The following is a 24,707-nucleotide window of genomic DNA, read 5'->3' as shown; positions in this document are numbered from 1 at the left end:
ACTTTCCTTCTTGCCCTTTCTGAAGACTGGAGTGACATTGGCTTTCCTCCAGACCTCAGGCACCTCACCTGTCTCCGTGATATTTCAAACATGACAGAGAATGGCTTAGCAATAACACATGTCAGGTCTCTCAGCACTCGTGGATGCATCCCATTGGGGCCTATGTATTTGTGAGTGTCCAGTTTGCCTAAATGATCTCTGACCTGATCATCCTCAGCCAAGGGAAAGTCTTTGTTTCTCCAGACTTTCTCTCTTACCTCCATGGTCTGAGATTCCTGAGGGCTGACCTTAGCAGTAAAGATGAATCAAAAGCATCATTCAGTAACTCTGCCTCCTCTGTATCCTCTGTCACCAGGCCACCCACCTCATTCAGCAGCAGACCCACATTTTCTCAAGCCTTCCTTTTGCTACTGCTTGCCTTCTCTGATGGCAGTCAGGAGACCTGCAGTTTAGCAAGCTTAGGTGATTTATCTCTTGGACTGTGTTTTACATTTGCTCTTTTAGGGTAAAAAATAGCTTGGCAATGACACGAGACACTTAAGCTTCTATATTTCATACTCTGTCCTATGCTGCTGGTTGGGAGCCGTCCCATTTCCTCACTCCCTGAGAAGAAAACAGCCAGTGGCAGGTACAAGCAAGGACTTAAAAACTCTCCAGTGTTCCTCATTATTAGAGCATCTACCATCACTTATTCCAGGAGAAAAAGAAATGGAGAAAGCTCTGCAATTCAGAACTTGCCAAAAATGCAACAATAGCGCTTTTTTTTCTTTCTTTCTCATTTCTCACTTCCTCAAGAACTCTGGAAAAGGGTTACAAGGTGTGGAAAGAGATAAACCACTGGAGCAGCAAGAGCAGAGGCACTACAGATAGTCGTGAAAGCTGGGGACACAAAATTAACAGATGTTGGAACTGGAACTGACAAGGTGTCCTGAAGCTGAAACACAAAGCAGTGCTAGAAGCTTCACCACTGTCAGAGGGCAACATAAGTATGTGCAATGAGTATCTGTAGCTGGAGGTAAATGCTAAAAAATAAGGATGTATAGGCAAGCTCAGCAGGAGATGGGAGCAGCTGACCTTTATTATTGGCAGTGAATTTTATCTCACAAACCTCTCTCAGCCCTGATCTAAAGGAAGGACGATACCTTTCAGCTCCATTTGGACCCAGAGCTCTGGGGTGAATATTGAGATTTCAGAATAGGTGCTCTCCGCAGCTGCAGAATATTGCTGTCTGACTGACTGCTTTGCAGTTGGAAAGCTACTTGTAATTTTGTCAAATATAGGCAGGACAATTTTTCTAGGAGAGGTAGTAACTTTAACAAGAATTCTTGCAGTAAGAATTCTTGCAATAAGAATTGTTGCAGTAAAGTCTGGGATTAGCTCAATTTGTACATTTGCTGGAGCTGGCAATGCTGTACCTGTTACTTTGTCATGTTTGTTTATACTGTCCCATACTTCCTCTCTTGCCAGAATGTCTGTTCATGGAAGAGAACCAGGAATGATCAAAAATGAGAAGAACCAAGAAAAGGTTTTAAAAGACTTATTTCTGAGGATAGCTTTGGATTCTCCACTGGCTTTTTGGCTCAGTATTGAGAAACTAGGCCTCAGTACCAGATAGGAAGGGAACTTGGACCTAAGAATGGAGTTTCCTCCTATCCTTGACTGAAAATAGCTTAATTTCTGGCAGCCATGAATTCCCACAAGCTGTGCTGTGGCTACCAGGCTGTTCAAACCAGGAACCCACAGTTGAAGGTTTATGCGTTTTGTTACCATCATCCCCACAAAAGATCCCTAGATTTTATGTATCAACTCTGACACAGGTGTTTTCATAGTAGTTTTCATACTTTCAGGAAAATATTTGTCTTTGTAAAACCTTTTTTTTCCCTGACTCTGTTAACACTAATTTGCCATTTTTTGAAGGCCAGGAAATTATTTGACATCTTAAAAACACAGAACAGAAAATATGCCCTGGACAGCACTGTGTTGCTGAGGAAGTTCCAGACCAGCTCTGAAGTACTTGGCTAGGAATTATCACAGAACCAGTAAGTTCATGTAGACTCAGGTGTGATATGGACACATCACATCCTTGATTGTGCCTTCACAACTGTAGGAATTTGGTGGGCCAGAATTTCTGAGGTCATGAATAAGATGGAAAGTCACTGTAACAAATGATGCTGAGCACTGGAATAGATTTCCTGCAGACCTTATAGAGATCTCCACGCAGGCTAAACAAATATCTCTTGGATATGTCTCTGATAAAGATTGTTCTTCCTAAGGCAGAAATTTATTGTAGATGGCATCTTGAGTTCTTTTCTAACCCTAATATCTCTGCTTTCATGCATAATTTTCTCTTTTGTGGGATCTAAAGATATTTTTTGAGTCATAATTAACTAATTCCTTTGGAACAGTCAACAGACTCTAAGACCCGTCTTGCTGTGTTCTTGCTGTGCCCTTTCAGCATGTGAAATATGGGACTCACCGTAAAAGCTATGGGACATACAATCTTATTCAGGGAGTGTCTATGGAAAAATGAAGAGACTTTTAGTTCTACTTTGCAGATTATCTGTGGCTCTTTCTCTTGCAAGAAAAAGTTTCAACTTAGTCGCTTTGAGTACATATGGTAAATTTCAATAATTTCTGGAAAACTGATCGTCTTGGAGTTGCTTCTACTTGCCTGCACATTTTCAGAAAGTATGAATCATAGAAACAACATCATACACTACTAGAAGTGCATTCATTGTCTTTTCTTGGAAAAACTTTGAGGAAATAGAATTTATTGCAGTTAATACATTTCACTGTCTCTAGTTTTGTTTTTTGCTTTCATCCCTACATATGCAAACTTCCTCAATCTTTTTCCCCCTTCATCTCCCTGACCTGCTGTTCTTCCTTCCACGATTGCAATGGCAGATTTCTTCATTACTTTTCAAATTTTGAAAACCTTATATTATATTTTTTCCTCAATTTTTTTTTCTTTTACATTTATTTTTGCAATTCGCATTATAGTGTCATGCTTCATGACACTATAATGGTGGGTAGTAGGTGTTCTTTTATTTTTTTTCCCTCATTTTCAGTATATTATATTTACATACAATAGAATAATTTTTAAAGCGTGGTCACATCTGCATTAACCATTCAGTTTGCCTTTGTGGCTTATTTTCTCCTCCACTTAGGGAGAAAAAAACACATACACTTTTTAGGCAAGTGTGTACCATAGGTGCTTTTCATTGAGTAAGTGCTATAATTAAAAATGAGACATGGGGTGAAGCAACATATGCAGGTACTGAACACTGATAGGTTTATGAAGCTGGGGCCATGCCCAGGAATTATCGCTGTCTCTAGAGACAACAGAGCGTTGAGGAGAGGCAGCTGAAACAATGCTGCTGTTGTGAAGTTGGTGGAATCTTGCCTTTTTGGAAGTCCTTCTTTTGGACCTCTGCCTCCTTTAACTGGACTGTGCTAACTTTAGCAACTACAGTATGCAGAAGATACAGAAGGTGAAGCCAAACTATATGACTATTCCACAGTTTTTTTGTTGTTTTTTTTTCCTCCTTCTCCCCACTCCTAAATTCCCACAAAATTATGCGTTAACAGTAAAAAGCTAAATAGACAGTGTAATGACTTTATGAGTAATTATTTTTTATTTTGTATTTTATATGATTTAGTCTTCCTAATTAATTCACAACTAGCTTCTATATCGGTTGTCTCAGACTGCAAATGTTTCAGCTGGAATGCACAGAACAGATGTTTCCAGTAGGCCTTCTCTGCATGTCAAATTCTGAATGGTTTTTGATTTTTCATGTACTCACACTGCTAGCTATTTCAGGGAAAGGTATTTTTGGCTTTTGTTGCTCTTGATAGGGTATGTATGCAGAGATTGTGCTATAAGACTTCTGATGTAGGATTAAGACTTTCAGGTGCCATAAGAATACAAATATGAATAGTTAGGAAGTAATGCTCTCTTTCAAAAATTTTCAAGTATAAAGCTGCAAAAAAGCTGTGGCTAGAGTGTTTCTGTAACTCAAGCAAGCACAATTAAAGTGACTCAGGCATGTTTATCATTGTCTTTAATGGAAGCAGTTCATTAATTGATGCTGTGGCACCAGGAAGGAATGCAGTGGCCTCTCAGGATTGCCATCCCCTACTACTCTACCAGTGCTTCTAGATGGCCTGAGGAATCATTTGTGCAGCCTTACAACATAAGCTAAGGCTACAGTAAAACCAAAGTCAACATTTAAAAATATTTCTCAGCAGGAAGAGCTATAATCAAGGGTAGTTCCAAGTTTATTTAGGTTTGAGATTCTTCTTTGTTTAAGGAGAAGAGGGAGAAACACCATTTTTATGGGAGCTACAAAAACCATAAACGTGCTCCTGCATTTCTCTCTATGGCTCAGCCCTGACGTGCTCTCTAAAGTCTTTAAACTGTTAAAATACGTTATTGGCAAGTGTGCTTCGATGTTCTAAATTTTACTCCGACTTTGTGATCCGTGCTGGCAAGGTTGAGATTAACAAGTTCATTTTTTTTTAAGGCTCTCTGCCCCCAACATTTCCGGATAGTATCTGTACAACATCGACCCATTCTATGACCCTGCTCTTTTCCTATGATTCCAGGTTATTAAATACAAATTAAATGGAGATCATGAGAAAGCATTAGCGACTTCTCAGGACAGTATGAGAAACCTGCATGGTCAGCATGGTGCTGCCCCAGGTTAGGCAAGGGAAAAAGTTAAGCACTGAGTTAGTCTGAGCTCCACTCTCCAGAGCCCAGGAACCTGAGTTGTGAGCCAGTCTGACATTCTCTATTCAGAGCACTTGCCAAGAGCCACTCTTCCAAAGTTGCAGTTTCTGTTGTTTTTTTTTTTTTGTGATGACTGCTTAAAATAAAATGTAAATGACCTCTGAGTAGGAAACAGATGTCCCATTTGAATGTTGAAAGCATTCTACTTTAAAAATTAAGCTGTATCTTGGCTGTCCTTCTCTCAGACCTTCATTCTTGCATTTCCTCTCTATACAATATTGCTGCTCTGACAGGAGGCCTGGGAAGCCCTCTTGTATACTGGGCAGTGTGGCAAACAGACAATTTAGGGTTAGAACTGCTTCAGGCTAAGGAGGATGTTGAACCTGGCTGCCCCTTGAGACAAGGACATGGAAGCTAGAGTATTAAAGTGGGAACATGCCCATATTCTGCTTCCTTCTTCTAATATTTCCAGTTTGAAAGAAGCTGGGCGTGAGCTTTGTTTGTTTGACCCCTATGACTGTTAAATCTGCTCAAGCCACCTGCTACACTGGGGGATGCAGGTATCTCACAAGTGACTGTGTGCTCTCCCAAAAAGCTTTTGACATTACAGCTTTGTTTTGGTCATGAACTAGACACCAAACTACATGTATCCAGGGAGCTTTCAGACCAGAAAAGGAGATAGGTGCCTAATAAGCTTATGTGCCTCTAGTGTAGAGGGGGCAATTAATAAGGTATTATAGATCATGACGTTTGTCCGAGATTACCACCGTTTGCTTAAATCATGTTTCAGGTATGGAAATCCTCTTTTTGGTTGACAATCTTATTTTGCAAATGATGGAAAACCTTGTCTTAATTTCGCTACCAGTAGTAATGCAAAATCCGCACAGTCGAAGTGCCTTACTTGGAAATAATGTGACAGTTTTCTCATGGAGAAAGCTGAAATTTGTAGAGGCAAAAAGTTTTTCCCCACTTGGATCTCATTCAAAGTTCATTCAAATTGGTGGAAAGAGTTTCAATCAACCGTAGTCCTCCACAACTTGTGAATGTGAGCAGGATGGCACTTACCATTTATAAAGGTCACAGTGTAGGGCAGAGTGCTGTTCTGCTCCTGGGACTGACTCTAAACATAAAAACTCAGTAGTCTATTAGAGCAAACTGGTGAGGATTTCACTGTGTGTGCCAGAGCACTGGGAAGCCAGGCCTACAATATATTCCCTCTTTTACTGAGCAACAGTGTGAGGATGTATAAGAAGACAGTAAATTGAATAGGAAAAGATCTTCAGGCCAAAAGAAAAATAAGTATTTCCAAAAGAAATAGCCACTTCCTCCAGCAGCAACAGGAGCATTTCTATCCTGGAGGGTCTCTTCTCATGAACTTCACTTCAGTTCTTCTTTTTTTTTTATCCCTCTTCTGTGGCAATCTCATGGCCCACGGATTCCAGTCACCTCTGAGGCTCCAAGTCTCAGTTCTGTCAGTGCTGCTGAGGGATCTTAACTAAATTTTTCTTGCAGCTTCTTTTGTGTTACAGAGATCATTATACCGTCCTAACCTCGAAGCATGGGATATCCATGGTTGTTTGGAGAGCTTATGGACTCTGCATCCTCCATTTTTTCAAGCAATGGCCAAAGTAATGGCTGAATTGATTTGATGTTGGTGACAGTATTGCATCTAGCAGGAGGCTGGACTTAATGACCTCCAGAGACCCCTTCCATTCTAAATTTGTTTGATTCCATTTTATCATACTCTGTATGAAATTTCCAGTCTTTCATTGGAAGAATCATTAATGCTGTGTTAGAATGTCCCTGTCTCATTGTTAGGCTAGAAGTGCTGATTTGGTGGATTAGTTGTCCTTTCAAGTAGCTGAGTGGTCTGAAATTTTTGGAACTCCATGTATGGGATTGTTCTGATTTATACCAGCTGAGGGTATGGCATTCAATGTCCATTTTAATTTTACTTTGTCTATTGTATGCAATTCTATTTTGTTAACAACTTGTATTAGTATTTTAGGAAATGTAACATGAAAATTATTGACTTTTTTGTCTTATTATTTTTCTGTTGTTGTTTTTATTTCTAAAGAAAAAAAAAAAAAAGCTAGAGTATAGTGTTGCTTCAAGCAAATTCTGCTTCTTGTCCTGGAATTGGAGCATACAATAGAACAGGCAGCTTTTATTTCAGCCTGTCATAGCTCCTTTTGGTCTAATGAATCAAGTGGTTTCTGTGTAGGCCGTTTTTGTATCACAGCATGATTTTTACACACAATTCACTTAAAAAAAATACAAGGAGGAAATTTTCTTCCCAGTCGTGAGGATGAAAGCAATATTATTTTGACCATGCATTCACTTATAGGAAAAATGCACATCACTGCAAAGTGTTCCCAGAAATATAATTACTGTGCTGCCAACTCTTTCACTTGTTTGTCTTTGTAAAAGGGATCCAGCAGCCACAGTGATGGTCAGAAAACGTTATGTGCCACATGCGGTCCAGACAAAATACGGGACAGTCCATTTAAAATATGGAAACAGGATTCCTCTGCATCAATATGGTACAGGAGGAAGAACATACTGACTTGAAAACAGAAATCTCTGTTATGCCTGAATAGTTGCTGATAAACCGAAGGACAAACATCTAAGGGGCCTGAGGATCTCATGTTAGTCATTGCTCCTGCACTACTGAGGTGCTGCTGGGCTGTAGCTGAAGTGTTGGCCTTGCGACAATCAGCAGGTTGTGGAGGACAGGTCCATACATTTGCATATACATGTGAAATGGCAAACGGTGCAGGAAACAACAGCTGGTACAAGGCTATGCTTTAGACTGCTGTGGAGCCTTACTGAAGCAGTAAACCAAATAATCTCTTCCATGTTTGTTCATCATCAGTTCACCATTTAGTTGAGAAAACATTAATATGTCATTAAAACAGGGAGATGTTACCTTGCTCTGTTGGACACAAGCCAGCTCAAATTCAATAAGTGTGTGACCTTGTTAGCACTATACTGAGCCTGAGCTTAACATCCCACTTCTCAGCAGTACTTATCCTTTCAAGTTCAGCACTGCACTAATGTGATGGGCTCATTTTTGCTCAGCTTGGAATGCACACAGAGGGGCTCAGAGCTGAATAATGTATAGGCATGACTCTGTTTTGTTTTTAGCATTCTGTAAAAATTTCCAGCAATATCTAGGCCATATTGTAGAAGCAATAGTTTCAAGTAGTCCAAAATAATGCTTTGCCATAAGTTCAGGTGCCTATTTCTTTTCTGCATGGATGACAGTCCAAATATTTCATTCTGCTGTTGCTTAGCTGATCCCATTGCACACTGTTCACATGTATCTGATTACCGCACTGTCAGTCAAAGTTGAAGAGCAACCTTGTGGTTTGCCAAGAATTAAAAAGGATCATCAGTAAGATAGTTTTACTTTGGCAATGAAAGTAATTAGGCATGACATCAAAACAAATGCAGTTGCTCCTATTGATAAAAGGTATTTTTGAGATGCTGTATCAGCAATACTAAATACGAATTTTTAAGAGTTCTAGATTTTCATATTGTTTGTATTTATTATCTCCGTGTTTTCTCTTGCTATATAGAATTCTGTTTCCTTACATTTGGTAAGATAAATACAGGGGTGATCTTTAGAAGAATAGAATGAGAAAAGTCCTGCGAGGTTCAAATCCCCACCAGCATCATGTAAAGTGCAAAGCCATTATCTCCTTCACCTATGAAAATAGCGCTGGAAAAAGTTAAAGCATACTCGTTTTTTTCCATTTGTTAAGTTCCCCCTAGATAGCTTCTGGGACTGAATGTAGGAAGAAATTACAGTCATTTGTTTATGGTCAGAGGAGCTCTTATGATGCAGCTCTAAATCCTCTCTGTTTCCATCCGAAGTGTTTAAATTGTATAGATCCATAACACTTTGTGTGTGGCTGTCCACTGCTCAAAGACCTTTTCTTTATGGAGGTGATTGAGATCACATTAGCATTGTCAAGTTTGTCACTAGAGGCCATGAGAAATCATTTAGGACTCTTATGACCCAGCATCTGTTGGCTCTTCCCTTCATGAACTGAATGGGGTGAGCAGATGGAGAAAAGAAGGCTGCTGGTAGATTGCCTACATAGAAAGGGGTAAGTATCTCCCTCTCTGTTTTGGAGGATAACTACTGATTTCACATGGTGGTGGTGGTGCTCCCAAATGAGACAAAAAATATCACCATTTTACAAGGCTCCAAATGAACCCTCGTAGGAAACCGTCTTCAGAATGGTGTATGGTTCTGGTCACTCCATTGGGAAAGATGCATTAAAGATGCATAGCTGCTGACCATTTCTGTGTTCAAGTTAGAAATGAAAAGATTTAGTGCTGTTAGAGAAGAGGGCTTCTGGAGTAGCCTCGGCTATTGGAGCAGTGCACACAAAAACCTGACTGATTTTAAAATGAAGCTTCACCAGTTTTTGAAAGGAATTAAATGATGTAGTATCTGTGGTTATTAGGGGGTTAGACCCAGTGATCTGGGAGATCCTTTCTAATTGTGTGCAGAATAAGACGGATTTCTGCAGAGCATCACCTCTTCACTGGAAATGAAAAAGAACATGATTAGATTCATCACTTTTATCAGCCTTTTGGCTGCAATTTGCACATTGGTTATTGCAAGACCACACCACATTAAGACAGTATTTTTTAATGGTGGTGAAAGAACAGAAATTGTTGGAATAGATGGAAATGTCAGAAGATGGTCATGTTCCTTTTTCTCTGCCCTGTTTTACAGTTGAACATAAAGTAGGAATGTGGGCAATAGCTTTGCCACCGAGGATCTCTCAAAAGGGTGAAAAGCTGACCACTGTACATTCGCTGACTCTAATGTAGGCATTTTAATGGATGAATGTTAAATGTCTGACAGCAAGATTCCAATTAAAGAACACATTTTAAGGCATTTTCGGGCTTATTCCTTATGGAATTGTGGAAGAGCTGCCACCAACTCTGCTATGAACAAGGTACAACAGAACTAATAGGTAGACTGTAAAAACCCAATTTTGCCTTAGAATCTTTCCTGCATGACAGAACATTCAGGGTATCGTTTCCACACTTATGTGCTTGATTCAGTGCCTGGAGATATAAGAGGAAATGGGAAGCACATCTAATCTTTGTTTTTTTTTCCTTGGCAATTTAAATTCATGAAAATACTCTCTGTGCCCCCAAATCCAAGTGTTTGTCTGCTGATCTCACTTTCTTCCCTATGGTCTTTAAATAAAACAATGTGACATTACAATTGGGTCAGATTAAGGAGAAGTTGCTGTGCTAGCTAAAAAGTTGGCACCACACCTTCTATTCAGAATGCTGCGCATTGTTGGTGTCTGCTCAGATAACCTCTAGCTACAGTTGAGTAATATCACAAATGGGGAAAACCCTAGAGAAATAGGAAAATCCCTAACTGTTTCTGCATTGTGTAAGAATATTTTGCTTAGGTTCTTTCCCTAAGCAGATATGAATCAAAGATGCTCTCTGTATAGGAATAAAGTGTACTATCATGTTCAGGATCTTATTTTTGCATAAAAGACACCCACGGCATTTGTGAAAGGGGAAGAAAATTTCCATTCTGGTTTTAGTGTGTTATGTTTTTCTATTGCATTCATCACTGAAAATTCCTGAAAATAAAAGGTACGGAAAGTGGGAGAGGAGCTTCATTAATGTATTTGAGTCCTTCTTTGAGACAAATGGTCTCTTTTGACTATTCTGCAAAATGATTATAAAAGAAAATTGCACCACATATCCCTGGCATAGTACAATAAAAAAGAAACATTTAATAGAAAGAAAGGAATTAGGCTGTGACCAAATGCTTGCTGTAACTGGCAAATGTTTGTGCAAATGTTTGATTATTTACGTAAAACTTCCCAACAGCTCTTCACCCAGAACAAAATGAAGTGCCCAAGAATGTCAAAATATCTCCCTACCAGAACAGAAATCACTGATGGATACATTTCTTGTTTTCCTATGGAGAAGATAAGCAAATAAATGTAAGATGGTACTGGAAGGTATTCAGATGGTAGGATTCATCTGAGCAATAGTGAAAAACAAGATTTAATTAGGATAGACTAGAAAGTATAGGAGGATTTCTGCATTGTCTCACAGCCCTACAGAAGTGGGTAGGTTTTTTTTTACATTTATAACTTAATTTATTTACATATGATTTGCATTTTTCAGGTGTCACAACAGGGGCTCCAAAACACTGGCCTTCTCCAAGTAAAAGTCTGAATCCTCTGAGTTTTGTGAGATTTTTGTTGTTTACTTCAATGGGATCTTGATTTTTTCCTAATGTATGTTTGTACCATGATTGTAACCAGAAAGAATGCTTGGAGAAATTAGCTTAAAGATGATATTCTAAGAAATTTTGAGTGGGAATTGGAAAATTTCTCAAGCCACCTAACCAAAATATTTTCAATAGTCTGGCTGCAAAATGAGAAGTAATTTGCTAAATTATCAGCCCCATGAGAGATTAATTTCTTCCAGTAAGCAGTGTCTCAGTAATTAGTTCATCCAACAGTTAGGTTTTCTCACCAAGAAAGCTCGCTCCTTAACTCACTCACTCAATTTTTTTTGCAGTCATTTTGTGTATTTGTCTATTCCGCTCCCTAAGGCTGTGGGGAACCTCAAGTAAAGAGACTAAATTCAAATTGTCCTTCTGTGTACTCCAGTGGGGTTTTATTAGAAATAATTCAAAAGGAGGTCCTTGAAACAGCAGTTAAAATTCCAGTGGGGTTTTATATGAGCTGGCATGTTCCACTTTTATTGGTTTAATGTTGCACTTAATTATTCAGAAAGCTGCAGTCTTCTTTCTATTGATGAATGTGCACTGGGAGAATCAGCAAACTACCAATGAAGCTTTTTTGGGAAAGGCAGAAATAATTCATAAATGACAAATATTTCTATGAACTCGTTACTGCAGAAGTGGAGTTGCATCAGTTACATTTTTCAGTGCTTCAAGGGGGATTTGAGGAATTTATGAAATCATTGAAATTGAAGTACCCCAGTTTTAGAAGAGTTATGTAAACAAGTTTGATTTCCTTTAGAGAGTAATAGAATCATAGAGTAGTTTGCGTTGGAAGGGACCTTCCAAGATCATCTAGTCCAATCTCCTTGAAATGAGCAGGGACATCTTCAATGAGATCAGGTTGCTCAGAGCCTGGCCTTGAATGTTTCCATGGATGGGGCATCCACAACTTCTCTGGGCAGCCCATCCCAGTGTCTCACCACCCTCATCATAAAACACGTCTTCCTCATGTCCAATCTAAGCCTCCCCTCTTTTAGTTTAAAACTATTACCCCTTGTCCTATCGCAACAGGGCCTACTTCTTTGAGTGTTGTTGTAGTATTCTGTAGCAGCAGCCAAAGAAATATCGTTAGCAATGTCACAAATAATTTTTATAATCTTCAGTCTATGAAAGTACATGACCATCTGTGTCTTATTATAAAAAGTGGTTTAAAATACCACCTTTTATGCTTCTAAACTTTTATGAGTAATAGTGACAAACTGCCAATTGTAAAAGGTGACAACTCACCTCCAGAAGTGATTATTAAAAATAGAAGTGCCAAAAGGACAAAAGAATGAGAACTAATACAGGTTAAATACTGGTCACTGGTTTTCCAAAGGCCTTCCTTAAAAACAAAGTTATCTAACAAAAAACTTAAAAGCAGTGATGAAGGACAGAAAACACACTTCTTGGGTACTCTAGGCAGCTGTCACAGGGTAGCCAACCTCCTGTCATTTCTCGCCTGCAGCAGTAACAGGATTTTGCTCTCCTGCTGTGTTCATGAGGAGGACAGAGCTGCCTGTGGATGAAAGCCTCCTGGAAGACCAAGCAATAATTATTTTATGATGTGCTAATGCTTACCCAGGCTGCAGCCTCTGTGTTTTTCTACAACTTGAAAACTTCCCAGTGTCCACTGAGAGACTTTTGCTGGCTCTAAAACTCACAGGTTGTTCGCTTGTTGACAACATCCTAAAATGTTTTGAAAGAACGGAGGGCTCCCAGTCCACCCAAGAAGAGACGAGACAGGGTGGTGCCTGCTCCTTCTGAGGGTGTGACAAAAGTGTATGTGTCTGTGAATGAGACATCGGTTTTAAAGGAAAGCAGAGGGGAACATATATGCTGCATACAAAGAAATACTGGTATAAGTAATATGTCAGAAACTTGAGTGCCAGAACAGGAGAAAACAGTATTCGCTGGCTAAGTAATAGCTTTTCTTTAGAATGTCATGCATAGTATTCGAATTAAGAGCTGTTGTTTTTATACTCTACAAAAATGTTAGCGTGTGGTTAAGGGCTTATTTTATTGGGAAAATGGATGCAGTCTGTCTGAAAGATAGCTGGCAACTTTTTAAAATCTCAGTGTTGGGTTCTCTTCGCCTCTTACAGTGGTAAGTACTGTGCCTGAGTAATTTAATTTTCAGGAATTGGAGCCAGATGGTTCTCAGGAGTAAAAAGGCAAATCTTGTTTCTAAACTTCATTTGCAATTACTATGATACTTCCTTCCATTGGCCAAGTGTGATCTTCTGAAAGTGATACGATATTCAGAAGTGTTCTAGCTGTCTTCCACCAAAGAAATCACTTGCTTTCTTTGCCCTGGTATGAAGCAGTCCATGGTAACAAAATAATAAATAAGCTATTGGTCGGTGTGAATGATGGTACCTTGCAAATTGATGTCTGTATTTGTTGGAACTGTTATACTTGTTATAGCAATTACACCTCATCAGAAATACGTGAAAAGAAGGATAATGCTGATCTTGTGTCCCTCTACGTATTAGGCTGTCATATGCAGTAGTCATATGCATTTTCACTGTGTTTGAAAATCATTTTTTTTATCTTGAAAATGATTTATGCTATGGACTTTGAATATGTATACTTGTTTAATGTATGTTTATGTTTGTGTACAATAACTTAGCAATATTTGTTTTTATTGCTACCTCATCTTTTATAATATTTTTTTTCTATTTGCAGGGGATTCATTGTAAAAGCAAACCTTCCAGTGAGTATACATCATTCACGTTTTTACTAATTTGCTTTTGAAAAATAAAGATAATTCATTGCTGATAATAAATCCACTTTCCTGGTGACATCAGATCACTGTCATGACAGGGTATTTCCCACCAGTTTCCTTGTATGAAACACTGGAAATTGGTAAGTTCCGATAAAGAATAGGTTAATAATGACTGTGCGTTGTTGCTTTATGATCTTCCTTACCATAGATGGTCATTGGGAGAATTTGTTTATTTATTTGACATGGTTTATTCATTCTATTTATTATTATTGCCTACAGTAATAAAACAGCCTCTTGGATTACCTGAACTCTGAAGCCCCCATCAGTTGCTCCTCCAGTGCACACTGTCACTTGACAGGGGAGCAAGACGCAGCTGCCTTGCAGGCATCTCCCTGAGGTCAGTGCTGCTGGAGGCCCAGCTCTCAGCATCACTTGTCTCCATGGTGCCTCTCCCGCATCCCCATGGCAGAGAGTCCACAGAAAGGGAGAAGCTGCAGCACTGAGCCATGAGCGTGTGAGATGCCGATGCTGCGGCATGGGGCGTGAGCTGAATGTCAGCTGTCATGAGTCTTACTCTGAAAGTGTGTCATTTGTGGGACACATGTTGATGCAGAGAGAAGGGACATGGCAGTGGAAGGGAGGCAGTCCAAAGTCCCACCTGAATAAAGTCTCTGGTCTTCTGCCAGTGAGCAGAGTGAGCTGTTGGTTGTTGGTTCAAGGACTGTGAATTAGACTTCTTAGGATTAGGCAGCTGAGCTGCTAGTTACACAAACTATGTGGAAGGAGTCCTAGAAGAAGAGAGAAATGGGAGTTGACCTCTGCTCTGCCTAGCTGAAGCATGCCTCCATGCCATCTGGCAGCCCAGGCTGAGGAAACCAAACCCTTCCCCCACGTCTCAGAGGGAAGGACACTTGGTTATGAGTTAAAATCTGTGCTGGGTATTACACAAATGCAGATCTAGATAGTGGAGACTCACTGTAGGTACCACGAGGTAATGATTCATTCTACCCACCTTAGAACAAGGTGAATTATGTGCTGGGAGGGAGGCAAGAGGGGTTCCCTCTCCCTGTTTGCTACCAAAGATGCTTAGATGATGCACATGAGCTTAAACTAGACGTTTGGCTATCAGCTGGATGTAGACTTTTTGCACTGAAAAGTTTGTAAACCAAAGATCCTTATCTCGAAACATGATGTATGGGAAACAGAGCTGGTTGTAGGTTTTCCCTGCTGCCTGAAAATGACTTATCAGCTATCTTTAATAGAAGTAACATGTAGGATGACTCAGCCTTATAGGACTGATGAAAAAACATTTTTTCAGTCTTCACCCTACTTCACTTGTGCAACAGTGGGTGTATACTAATTTCCATCATTTGGCACAGTATATCACCTTGTTGTCCATTATTTGGAAGTTTGAAATACTTGCTGAAAGTACAGCTGTGAAACCCTTCTAATTTACTGTGCATTGAAATCTGTCATGAAAGAGAGGCTCTCAGCCTGAAATTTAATCAATTTCATAATTGGTGTAAGTACTTTTTAAGTAGCAAATTTTGGTATTTATTAACTGAAGTGTGCTATATGGTTATTTTAGGAGAGTATATTTAGTTTGTGAGGTTTGTTGAATCATTGTAATGCACAAATGCAGCAGATACTGTGGTAAATCACATGCAAATAGGTTTGAAATGCCACTGTAATTTATACTCATGGAATGATGCTCCAGTGAAGCAATTTTAGTGTGCTTTAGATGTGCTCACAGATGTAGCACTGTCATTCAAATTCTTAAAATTCTTGCAGGAAAGAAATATCAGACAAAAAAACAGTTAGGATTTTCTATTGGGTGTTAGCCTGGGCCTGTCATTAATGGGTTTTTGCTGCAACTTTTTTGCTCTTTTTCAATGTCATCTTCTTGCCTGAGGCTGCAAATTAACCATCTAATCATTTCTATTGTGTATTCATGGCTTATCTCTGGCTACTATTATCCAAGTGTACATAAGGTGTGTTTTGCTGTCATGACAGTTCTGGGTTGATTGCTGCATCATCAGATTAAAAAATAATCTGCTGTGGTTGAGCTGATAGCAAGAGTACAAGGAAAGTGTCTACACGCTGAATAATAAGCCTTGGGTTCTTTATGCCTGGGCTAACATGTGTCCATACTTAAGAAATCTTACAGCAACAATCACTCTCTCACGTAGGGCTAATTACAGTTATAATTCATAAACATAAAATTTAGGCAAGATTTACTCCACAGGTGGTTTGTGTAGCAAGATGTCTCTTTATGTCCTCTGGGGTATAGATCATACCACTCGTGAGAAAAGAAAAGAGGTGTGTGTTGCAGAGGAAACTATCCAAGTGGGGGGATTAAAAGATGATAAGGTAAGAGCTTACTGAAGAATTAGTCAGAAATGAGACTCATACTGTGATGACTTATAGAATGAAAATTGTTTTCTGTCAGCTCTTCCTTGTATCATATATTTATTGTGATCCAAAACTAATATCCTCATGCATGTTATGGTCCATTTAAATTATTATTAATGAGTTTTGCTGCATCTTTTGCAATTCTCAAAATGCCTCATAAAACTAATGGAAAAACATTGAAAGTGGAAGAGTAATTTCATTTTATCCAGTGTAATACTTATTTATTCTCAGTTTGAAGGTAGAAACCACAATCAAGGAAGACTGTGTCCCCACTTACAGACAGAGCATAGTCCCTAAAACTGTGTGCAGCTGCCTGATACTGATCCAATTACAGTAACACACCTAGATATGACTTAGGATTCTTCTGAGATAGTTCCAAACCTGCTACATCTGACAATACCATAACTCAGGCAGTAATAACTAGGGACCAAATTCATTTAAGTCATGACAGTCTCTCCTAAAAATAAGTAGGGTCAAATAATATAGTAAAATTCACCCAAAGAGAATACTTTGTGAAGATTTGTCAGCTTTGACTATATATATATATATACACATTGCTCTTCCCTTAAATTATTTCTACATAGACATGGGAATAAGAAAGATTAGGCCTGGATGAAGAAATTTACACCAATAACCAAGGAAATGAGCAGAAAGAGTTGCTCCTAGATGCCATTTGGTTGCTACAACTCTATGTCATACGAGGCAGTCAAGAGAATATATTTTTTGAGCAAAGAGTCAGAGCTAAAACTAATCATCACTCATCACATTATTAGTAACAATTATCAGGTAGTTCTGCAATATAATAATTTCCCAGTTGACTGTGAGTGGATTGATTGGGTGTTGTACAATAACTCTTAAGGATTGTTATACCACCCACTCTTGGAACACGGAATATAGTGTTCACATCTGGCTGCTGTGCACTGTATTTCTTAAGGCTGCATCATCTCTGTGGAAATATGTTTACAAATTCTTCAAAAGTCATTGTACTCTACTGCTCTTAAGTTCTATTTTGTGTATTTTGGATGACATGTGCTTTTTCTTTGGTTAGCACAAACTGTCCTCTCTTGTTGCCAATATTACCTTAGATAATTGAGTGTTGATTTCAGTGTCAGTTGAGGTAAAATGTCCTTGTTTTTCCACTCTTTTCCACTTGTTTTTTATCAGCATATCCTGTTGCCTCCAAAAGATGCTTAATGGCAAAAAAACCACAAGATAATGGAGTGGATGTTCAGGTGTGAAGTGCTTGTCTTTTCTGACTTTTGATATGTATCATGCAGGGTTTATTTTTCCTGATACCAAGTGTGAGGGCACCTTAATGCCTGACAGAATCAAGCCAAGGTACCACATTCATGTCAGTCTATCTTCACACTCCACCTATATCAGTTCCTGGCAAGGGGCTTCAGCTGCAACTGGACCTTGTGAAAGTGAGGATCTCATAACATAGAAAGAGGTCCTGTGCAGGTTAATACAGTTTCAGTCTTTACATTTAGAGCACTTTCCTTCACTGGAGGAGTTGGAGAAGTAAGGCAAAGTTTTGCCCTTCTTCCTCCACATCCTACCCTTCTTCCGTGAGAACTGTGGATGTGTCTTTGTGTGAATTCATGGGCATCTGTGCTTGACAACAATTCTTGGCTAGATGTTGAGGAATGCACCTTTTCCTGATGATTTAAGAGTGTTATCCTGTATTTTGTGGCAAGGACAGTATCATGGTACTGGTGTTTTGTACTATGTTCTTCCCCAAAATAGCCAAAGTCCTCCTAGGACTATGTTCAGCCATATGACTAATAAGAGTCAGATTTTTTTTTTGTTCTTCCAGCCTGTCTCAAGGGAGGCAGGTGGAGAATATGTGAAATGCTTTGTTTCATTTGGGTATCTTTTAACTTTCGTACTATGTACTCAAGTTGGAAGGGTAAGAAATATTTCAAAATTGCTATGATGTAGTTACAGCTAAAATGAAGTACACTGCGTTGTACACCACAAAACCAAGGGAAAAAAAAATCCCTGGCATTTGTTCTGATGGTTTCTTGAGCTCTTATTTTTTGGGACTACAAACAATGTATGTGAGGTAGAGAAGCCCAAGGAATTCCCTGGGATTAGATCCACTGTGCCAACTTCAATTCATAAATAAATAACTGATTTCTGTTCAGGGCAGTCTGAGAAGCAGAAAGAGATTAAATATGGCAAACTGATGAGCACTGGGGCCTTAAGACTGTTTTTTTCTTTTGCATTGGCCTACAGAAGGTGGCTGTGCAAACAGATGTCCTTAGGTTTTGGGATAACTAAATTTGCATAGGAAAATAAGACAAGACACAGTAGCTGTGTTCCATGCCTACTGTTTACACCTTGAAGAAGGCCTGGATAATATTTATTGTGCTCTTGCTCTTCTGGTTTTAAAAACCAAGGAAATCCTGTAGGTGTAAGGGATTTTTCCACTACTAGGAATGCAATGGTGCCCTCTTGTGTGAAAACAATATTTTAACAGTAGTTGAGACCATCAGCCAATCCTAAAATTAAAACACTACCTATGAGAGTTCTCACAATATACAAGTAATGGTTTTGAAAAAAGTGTAAATAAACTATTAGTCTAGATACGATCTAGCAGATCTGATTATTTAAAAACACTGTTAGTCTGAGTTCACTCTGATAGCCTTAACTGTTTCAAGTGTGAATCCTTCCTCTTGTGGGTCAACACTTCCCTAACCCAGGAAATGTATTATCAAACCCCATCTCTAATGCAGTTTTTTCAACCCCTACTTGCTTTGCTAGCAAAGCCCACCAGCTCAGTTGGCCATGTGGGAAGTCTTAGGTAAAGTACTGGCTTTGCTATTGATCTCAGTGGAGCTGAAGCTTCACCTTTGGTGATTTCACTTGGTCAGATATCCTATGCACAATGAGATTTCTCTTTCTTTGTATTTGTGTTTGCAGGTGGCATTTTTAACAGCTTCTGCCATGATGCGCCTGCATCTTTGTCTTCTATGGTACTGAAAAGCATGAAGATCTCAACAGTGATGAAATGTGTCCAAGGAAGCCCATGCTCTCTTCATTTGAACATTAAAGGAACTCTGAGTCTGGATGGTAGGAAACAGATTTGCTACTGAATAATTTCTGTTTACTTTTTTGTTTATAGCTGTTCAGCCAAATTTTGTTCCATATTGCAATATTTGTGTCAAAATTGTTTTCATGTAATTACAGCAGAAAGCTATTTTTTTGTGAAAGCCCTGGCCATTCTTGAGGGGATGAGAACTAACATAATCAATTCAAGACAACTGAATTTTTACTTGTAACATAATAGACTTAACTTGTCCTCTACCAGTACCCCAAGCATACTGCTGCCCTTTTCTTTCTTGCTCTGACATGCGTGCACGTATACACACAGGGTAATTTTGTCTGCCTGGTCACTCAGTCATGGGCGACTGCCCCAACAGGAGAAACAGTTTATGTGTCTGAAGTTACAATTCTGCACTAAAATAGAATGAAAGCACTCAAACTTTTGGGCATAGTCTATTTTTATTAACATCCTGCCACTCATGTGCTTAATGTATTACCATTGAGATATTTCCTGGTGTGCTTCACTCAGAGTTAATAATTTTAGTATTTTAATTTGCATAATTAAAACTTCAATGTATAGCTATCTGTATTAAAACCTTGCTCCCAGCCCCATGCATGTGTTATATGTAATGCCCCTTTTTTAACAAAGATAAAATACATGTGCCTTTCACCTAAAAAAAAAGCTTATGACATGGTATATTTTAATTTATTTTTTGTTTTTCTTAAAGATGCTCAAATGATGTTTTTGAAATCTATTCTTATCTCATTTAGAGACCAGCTTTAGAGAGCAGTGTAGCGGAAAGGGACCTGGGGGTCCTGGTGGACAGCAGGATGACCATGAGCCAGCACTGTGCCCTTGTGGCCAGGAAGGCCAATGGCATCCTGGGGTGTATGAGAAGGGGGGTGGTTAGTAGGTCCAGAGAGGTTCTCCTTCCCCTCTACTCTGCCCTGGTGAGACCACATCTGGAATGTTGTGTCCAGTTCTGGGCCCCTCAGTTCAAGAAGGACAGGGAACTGCTGGAGAGAGTCCAGCGCAAGGTAACAAAGATGATTAAGGGAGTGGAGCATCTCCCTTATGAGGAAAGGCTGAGGGAGCTGGGTCTCTTTAGCCTGGAGAAGAGGAGGCTGACGGGTGACCTCATTAATGTTTACAAATATATAAAGGGTGAGTGCCATGAGGATGGAGCCAGGCCCTTCTCGGTGACAACCAATGACAGGACAAGGGGTAACGGGTTCAAACTGGAACACAAGAGGTTCCGCTTAAATTTGAGAAGAAACGTCTCAGTGAGAGTAATAGAACACTGGAACAGGCTGCCCAGGGAGGTTGTGGAGTGTCCTACTCTGGAGACATTCAAAACCTACCTGGACACATTCCTGTGTAGCTTCATCTAAGTGTTCCTGCTCCGGCAGGGGGATTGGACTAGATGATCTTTTGAGGTCCTTTCCAATCCCTAATGTTCTGTGATTCTGTGATTCTGTGATTTCAGAAAACATCCGTGGGCTCGAAATATGTTCTTTTTCACTGGACACACAGCAATCTCAATGCACAAATATAAGATTCACTAGGAAAAAAAGCAAGCTCCTTAATGGAAAGAAGGTAAACTCCCTTTTTTGGGGTTGCTTTTCATTTAAATGTTGAACCTTTAGAAAAAACAATATTTTTTCTCTCTCATTTTCTTCTCCTATTGACTTTGCAGAAAACTGCAATTAAATGTATGTTTTAGCATTGTGAAATGGAACATCATAGAAAAATGTCCTTTTATAACCCATAAATTCAATTCTCTGCCATTTTCATACTTCTTCCACTTATCTTTTTCCAAGAGAAGGTGCCTCTCCAAAGCCTAATTTTCATATCAGTCTTGCTGGCTTTGATTCTGTGCCTACCAAATTGTGGGGAAGCTTTTGTAACTCCAATTGATAGGAAGTACAATGCCACAGGGATTTTAAGTGCATCCATATGATTCATTTACGTCTAACCATGTCAATGGAATTTAAACATCTAGAAGACAGCCAAGTGCCTAAGCACTTGTGCACATCTGTCCTAAATTCGTGGTAATAATTGCAAGAGCAGAGTATCATTTTTTACTTAATGAAACCCAGAAGTACTTGTTATTAAAATTTGCAACTGGAAAAAAAAAAAAAAAAGAATTAAAAAACCATCCTTGACCAACTGTTTAAAAGAGATGAATTTTTGCTTTCAATTACTGGTGGATAACTGTTAGTAAACCCATACAAAATCTGTTACTTGATGTTATATTGATTGCACATGTGAAACAAAGTTCCTCTCCCAAACTGTAATTGCAGTTTACCCTCTGTAGTACCATGTGGTGATCAAACGTCTCTGTTGGCAATGCAGGGCCAGCAATAAACAATTGGAAGCTTTCAGAGTAAGGTAAGTTTCATAGGCGAGACTTGACAAACATATTTAATGAAATTTTCTTAGTTTCAGTTCAGTGACTAGGATGATAAGGTATCTTCTACCCTCCAAATGGCTTGTACCAAACAGGAATATATCCAGCATGAAAATGTATATGGAATTTAGTAGTTTCTGATATCACTGAGGGAGTGACCTGCTATAATTGGACCTCACCTTTTGTCTTCTAAATTACTTTCTCTCTCACAAACAGTTACTGAAATGAATAAATTACCTGAAATTGCCATTAAATCTTTCAACAAACATTTTTTTCCTCTTCTGCAAATGCCTATGCTTGTAAACTGCCTTCAAACTTGGACTTTTGGTAGTATGAAAGACCTTTTTGTTTTTGAAATTCAATAGGCATTGGGTATGCTTTTAGGATTATTTGATAGCTTGTATATATTTGGATTTCTGTACGTGAAGAAGATAGCAACGTCCTGGATTAGAAGTAATGATGCTTTCTTTTTGAAATCCTCTCATTAAGTGTTATCTGCTTCTTCTACATTCTTAATGCTACAATATCTGAGACTACTTAATGCTCCTTGTAAATATAAATAAATCTAAACAAATAATATTGCTTGCTTAACTCTGATAATCAGTGGTTTTCATGTATTCTGGAAGTCATGCACAAACTTGATTTTTTAAATGTTTTAAACAGGTACAGATACAATTCAATTGCATTGAAGTCAGTGTAGCACAACACATCTATGTGACCATGAAAACAGTACCAAATTACTGTGAAGTCAAGCTGAGTCAGGAGTACTATGTGGAAGGTAGGAAAACATCTTAAACCAGATGGTTTTCAAGAAACATCTTTTCAAAGAAAAAAAAACAACAAACCAAAAAACCCCAAATGCGATGCCAAACCACGTTCTGGAATACACTGGTTTAACTGATGGTAGATTATGCATGCCAGGACCAGTGGTACTCTACATTTCCATTATTTATTTTGTGCATATAAATGTTTGACTTGCTATATTTTTATTATTTTTATTAGTATTATGTAAATTATTATTAGGTGCTAGTTAAAGAAATGCAGTGTTATATCCTATATTGCCACCTTAAAGTGCTGGTGAGGTTTTCCAGTAGAAACCCCAGGCAGGTGAGATAGGTCCTTAAGGCAAGTTATGATATAATCTCTGTTTGTGGTAAGGGTACTTTTATGCTCTTTATGTAGGAATGGATATAAATCTGCCTTTAAAGAGGTGTATAAGACATATGTTTCCTGTTGGGAAGCTATTGGATAATTTGGTAGTTTATTTAGACAGTTCTATAAATAAAGCAGCACTGAAGAAAACTCTGGTTCTGTTTCACAGATTGCCGAAACAGTGATGTGGGAAAATACATTCCATCTTGTTCAGGTGAGCTGATCTTCTACGTAACTTAAAGCTGTGAGGTTTTTCTGGTGACCTATATAGTGATATGTTTTCATAGCTGAATAAGCAGGGAAAAAAATGTTGATTTAGGACTACCACTACTACTATGTAATTGGTAGGTAGTGTTCTGGAAATTGTGTTTCTTTATGTTGATTTGGAAATGCTAGGTAACACATAGAGATATTAACAACCTATTTAATATTTAAATTTTTGGAAAGAAGGTTGTGTCCTTTTCATGCATTTTGGATTGCTGGTTTTATATTTTCTTCTATAGACAGATCTCATAAAACTGAACATATTCTCTAAGTAATGAAATGGCAAACTTAAGATAATCAGCTTTTGTAGTAGTATTAGTGTGTATATTTCAAGTATTCGTACATAAACTACATAAGATTTTGAGTACTATGGTTGAGGTACAATTTTTAGGTGTCCTGGCCTCTCCGTATTGCCAGTGCTAATTTAAATAAATAAATTGAAATTTATTCTCATGGAAATTATTGCATCATGTAAAATAAGAATACTTTTGGGAATATCATGATATGAAATTAATGAATTCCAACATCCTAGGTAATAATCTATAGATGTTGAATTTCATCTCCATCAAGTCATGAAATACATTCTATACCTTTTATAAATAATAATACCTTTTATAAAGAAATAACAAAATCAGAAATAATAAAGTATTAAAGAAACACGTGAAAATTTCATGTTTGAATTTTGTTTTTTTTTTCAGCTGGGAAGTTTGATTATAACGTAGACAGGGCAAGGAAAATCATATCAGTGAATGTATCCAGCTTTCTTGGAGATCAGGATTATTACATTCGCCTGTGTCACAAATGGTTTACCTGTGAAGATATAGGGGCATTTGCAGTGGTAAGTTAAAGCTCAAAGCAGTTTGTTGAACTGGTGGAGGGTGACTTGTAGGTGGAAATGCTAATTGAGGTCATAGTTACAAGAAATGGCCTTCTATATCTTTATTTAGCTTTGTTAAAAGTAATTTACTGTCTTGGATTAATGACCGTCTTTTTTATTTCAGATAAAAAGGAAGGAATCTTTTAAATCAGTTTCTCTGAAATATTCACAGCTACTTCCTTGTCTTTGCATTGAGGTAATACAGTCTGGAATTTGATATATATTTGTGTTTCAGAGCAAAGAAATTTTATCTGCGATTTGTGCTAAGAAAGGAGAAAAAAATCTGTAGAAAAAGGCTCTAGACCTAAGGTTTTGACTAAGGTTTGTCTGACCTTATGACTCTGTAAATGTAGAAGAGATTTTTTAGGAAACACTAATTAAAACATGAAGACAGTAAGGAAATGTGATACAGTTTACATTAATTTATAGAAAGTATTACATAAGATTAACTTGATTTTTTAATGAGAAATCAAAAGACAGACAATTTAATCTGACTGAATTTCAGCATAGCATTTGATTTAGTATTGCATGAGAAACCAAAAGAAGAATTGGGGAAGCTGGGGATGAGAACAAGATTTGTATGGTAGATAATACCTAGCTGGAGGGCTAACTCAGCTACTGTTGAATAGGGCTGTGCTAGTAGGAAGATTTTTTAAGGACCACACTTAGAGCATCTCATATAAATATTTTTGTAAATGACAAGGGCACAAAATATGGGAACATGTTAATGAGATTTACTGATAATACAGCTGAGGGATGTAATCAAAATGGAAGAGGGTCAGGCTAAATGG

General features: G+C 38.4%; 1 protein-coding gene across 1 annotated transcript in view; it reads left to right on the top strand.

Annotated features, from left to right (window-relative positions):
• IL17REL (interleukin 17 receptor E like) overlaps positions 1 to 24,707 on the top strand; it is a gene marked incomplete at its 5' end in the record, with an annotated part of 45,504 nt that overhangs the window by 5,399 nt on the left and 15,398 nt on the right. Inside the window, 7 exons of the mRNA XM_082070930.1 lie at positions 13,713 to 13,740; positions 19,090 to 19,239; positions 20,700 to 20,809; positions 22,287 to 22,401; positions 22,945 to 22,989; positions 23,738 to 23,877; positions 24,041 to 24,112. Coding sequence (XP_081927056.1) covers positions 13,713 to 13,740; positions 19,090 to 19,239; positions 20,700 to 20,809; positions 22,287 to 22,401; positions 22,945 to 22,989; positions 23,738 to 23,877; positions 24,041 to 24,112 — 660 coding nt within the window. The remainder of the gene's footprint in view (positions 1 to 13,712; positions 13,741 to 19,089; positions 19,240 to 20,699; positions 20,810 to 22,286; positions 22,402 to 22,944; positions 22,990 to 23,737; positions 23,878 to 24,040; positions 24,113 to 24,707) is intronic.

The sequence above is a fragment of the Streptopelia decaocto genome (assembly GCF_964273445.1).
Source record: "Streptopelia decaocto genome assembly, chromosome: 1".
Taxonomy (NCBI): Eukaryota; Metazoa; Chordata; class Aves; order Columbiformes; family Columbidae; genus Streptopelia; species Streptopelia decaocto.
The sequence above is the reverse complement of the archived record's forward strand: the minus strand, read 5'-3'. Positions and strand labels throughout refer to the sequence as shown.